Source organism: Polyodon spathula, chromosome 8, assembly GCF_017654505.1.
Source record: "Polyodon spathula isolate WHYD16114869_AA chromosome 8, ASM1765450v1, whole genome shotgun sequence".
Classification (NCBI taxonomy): Eukaryota; Metazoa; Chordata; class Actinopteri; order Acipenseriformes; family Polyodontidae; genus Polyodon; species Polyodon spathula.
This window is the reverse complement of record NC_054541.1, coordinates 48,588,141-48,591,623: the sequence shown is the minus strand read 5'-3', so window position 1 is coordinate 48,591,623 and position 3,483 is coordinate 48,588,141. Positions and strand designations below refer to the sequence as shown.

The window sequence follows — 3,483 nt, the reverse complement described above, 5'->3', positions numbered from 1 at the left end:
AAAAAAAAAAAACAACCTACAGAGGAATGTTGCATTCTGCCCCCTCCATTACATTACAAACATTTACTATTACAGTTTTAAATTACAAAGCATCTGATTCTTCACAGACTTGATTAAAAGTCTCCAACATCAGATCTCTTTGTGTCTTTGTCGGTCATGTTTGCTGTGTTCTATTCAGCGCTATCACTGTAGGCTACTGCTTGTAAGTGCATCCTGCTAAGAGATCACTTGAACCAAGATGCTTCTCTATGGGGTAGATTCAGTTAAGAAGCACATTTACTTGTTCTAGGCTACTATTCAATATTTTGTACTTGGCAAATGTCTGCTACCATTGCTATTACAGTGAATTTTGGAAATAAAATGTCATGATTAATTATTGTGTACGTTTGCAATAATATATAATATATAACAGGATATATAATACTCAGGAAAATAAATACAGTTGTAGTTTGCAATCTCACTGAGCATGAGCAACAGCAGTGGTTCCTAGCTCGGTTAACCAACATTGACTGCGATTTTATAAATACAATTGCCCAGCTTAACAAGCATAATGAACTCCATCTATGGCCTTCCTGAAGGCATAAACCATATGAAAATAATACTATAGCATTACACAGTACTGCCAGAAAATATACCATACAAAGATGTTATACTTCATGGTAAGGTATGAAGAACCCTTAGCATTATACAGAGGTAGTGACTGAGAACTGAACCCCGATTTCCGGGTCTTTTATATTACTCAGCTCAGTCAGCTACAGGTGAAAGAGATTACACCTTGATGAATGTTAAAGGACTTGGACAAACTAAGCTGGATGACATTTTTTTTTTCCTATTGTCTCTCTGTGTGTTGCCTGCATTTGCCAATGCCTCTCTGTACAGTTTTAGGATACACTGCTTTCCAATATCCCCAGGTTTAGTAGTTCCCCTCATTGGCAATAATATTGTGCACTGTTGTTATTTTGTTTTCATATGCTAATACCTTTATCAACAGTCCTTAGGGAATTCTGCCACCAACAGGCAAAGTATTTGACCTTACAAACAAAATGACCTGCAATGGGAAATCAAGTGGAAAAAAGGTTTTCATCTGTTGAAGAAAACAGTGTTAAATACGGTTTCATCGCAACGTCACTGTACTGTGGTTACATATCACATGCAGTTCTACTGGTGTTTCTAGATATGTACACATGTCTAATGTACGTTTGTTTTTTGGTGTGAACTTGCAATACGCACCTTACTAGCTCTGCATCATCAGGGTGGGGCCCTAGCTTTGGCTATACAATCATGCAACTAAATGCCCATTTATATTTTAGTTTGTGGACAAAAGATAAATACCCCTTAGCAGACACTTTTTCTTTGTCGACAGATTGCTTAGTAAATAACTTTAAAAAAAAAGTTTACGCAATGAGGTGAAATCGAGTTTTTAAAGAGATAAAATGTTTGTTCATTTTACAAAACTAAAACCAAACAAGTAAGTCATGTATTCCAATTTTTCTCATGTAACATTTACATGCTTTAACATTTACATGCTTTAAAAAACAGTAGGAGTTAATTAAAGACTAGAAGCAACATTTTAAAAATATGGCCCATTATGGCTTAACTTGATAGCATCCGTTGAGGCCAGCACTCAAAATGAGGTCAACATGACATCTTTATATTTGAGAATGTTATAGGTACTTATGTTTGGAAAGCTGTTAATGAAACGCTTGCTGAACTGTAGTAGGACCACAAGACCTTTGGACAGATTCATCAAGCTTTTGCTCCACTGATAAGTTTGCACTTTCTAAAATTAACTTACAGGTATTCAGAAAACTACAAATAAAACACATTTAGGGACCATTACATGGACTGTAGTTGTCTCGTCACAGTTTTGCACGCTAGCATTATTAAGAGTGCTGCACCCTTTACACCAGAGCAAATACTTGGTAAATCCAGTCGTTTGTACCATAACGCTATTGCACGGGTCAGTAAGCGGAGTGTGGTGGGCCGATGGGGTCCTAGCCCTCCCTGGCGCTGACGCGGGGCTCTGCCAGCGAGCTGTGGATGATGCCTGTGATGGAGTCCACGCCTTCTCCCTCCAGGAAGGTGCGGTGGTCCCCATCAATGACATGGACAGAGACCTTCCCGTCACACACCTGTGGAAATGCAAGCCAGAGACGCCGTGTTAGTATTCCCACTGTCACCTAGTGTCTGATCGCTCTAACTTAGACCAAGGTTAACAGAACAAATTCTAACCTTTTTTTAATGATATAAAAGTGAAAAATACCCTAGACAGGTGTTTGATCACAGTTGTGCCTTCAACTTAGTCAGTATTGTGTACTACACAAGAGAGCAGCTGAACACAAGAACACGTTGGGCTAGATTCTTAAAGCGATTTACTCCATTTCATGAGCGCGATTTTTTTCAGAAAGGCAAAACCAACCCCCGTAAAGTTACCAAACCAGAACAAACCCTTCAGACGGGCTTGTTATTCATATAAAGTGGTGTCTTATTTTAGAATTATAATCAGTGTTTTAGAGTTAATAGACAATCTAGCTCATTCATCTATTCTTAGTCAGTCTAAATTCGTGACCGCCAGTGCTAGGCAGGTGTATCTGAAGTACTACCACGGAAAGTTGAACTTGGAGTGCACAGGTTCTGTATTGGAGCACCTGCATGCTTACTCCTGTTGTTGCAGCTGGAGGAACCCAGGAGCACCAGGTGAGAAAAGAACTATTCAATCAAAACCAACCAAGAACCTGTCATCCCTGGTTAAATACTATAAAATCAGCCAAAAGCAAGCAAGCCAGCTGCAAACACAGCAGTTCCTCCCTCCAGCTCTCACCTCGTGGAGCCGGTAGTCTCCCCCCAGCTTGTCCCCATACTCGCTGCTGGTCTTGGCCCTCAGCAGGGTGACGTTGCCGTGGTACTTGCTGGCTGGAACGTACTGGTCGGCCGCTTTCAGCTTGTAGTAGAAGGAGGAAGCGGCGAAGCGCAGGGAATCTCGGCTCATGCTCTTGTGGCTGGCTGTGATGAGGTCCACGGCGATGTTGACGCGAGACTTAAGTACAGTATTTTATGTTATATTTTGAAATGTCACATTTTTCAATTTGTTAACAATTCGTGACTGTTATGGCAATACGTAAAGATACTCCGTTTCGTTCGCGGTCTTAATAGGCCCAAATTTTCTGTACATGTTCGGTCTGTCGATTTCTCTAACTAGACAGTAGAACTTGTTCTTCTGAGCGGGCGACCAAATTCAAGCATACAAAATTCTAAAAGGTATTGACAATGTCGACCCAAGGGACTTTTTTTAACTGAAAAATGAAACAAGGACCAGGTGTCACAAATGTAGTTTAGAAAAAGGGTCATTCAGAACATAAAATAGGAGGTACTTTTTTACACAGGGAATTGTGAGGTGGAATCAACTCTCCAGTAATGTTGTTTAAGCTGACACCTTGGGATCCTTCAAGACGCTGCTTGAAAATAGGAGGCACTCTTTTACTC

The 3,483-nt window shown here is 40.3% G+C and overlaps 1 protein-coding gene across 1 annotated transcript; it reads right to left on the bottom strand.

Annotated features, from left to right (window-relative positions):
• Positions 1 to 1,445: 1,445 nt before the first annotated feature.
• Positions 1,446 to 3,172, bottom strand: LOC121319151 (fatty acid synthase-like). Its single transcript, XM_041256331.1, has 3 exons — positions 3,119 to 3,172; positions 2,822 to 3,037; positions 1,446 to 2,132 (listed from the first exon to the last, which is right to left on the bottom strand). The coding sequence occupies exons 1-3, from the start codon at positions 3,170 to 3,172 to the stop codon at positions 1,995 to 1,997; spliced, it is 408 nt and encodes a 135-aa protein (XP_041112265.1). The 3' UTR covers positions 1,446 to 1,994.
• Positions 3,173 to 3,483: the final 311 nt, after the last annotated feature.

Coding starts and splice junctions, on each gene's coding strand:
- LOC121319151 (XM_041256331.1), bottom strand. CDS start 3,172: ATGTACAGAAAATTTGGGCCTATTAAGACCGCGAACGAAACGGAGTAT. Junction 3,038..3,118: donor ACGAAACGGAGTATCTTTAC/GTATTGCCATAA, acceptor ACTGTACTTAAG/TCTCGCGTCAACATCGCCGT. Junction 2,133..2,821: donor GAGACTACCGGCTCCACGAG/GTGAGAGCTGGA, acceptor GCATTTCCACAG/GTGTGTGACGGGAAGGTCTC.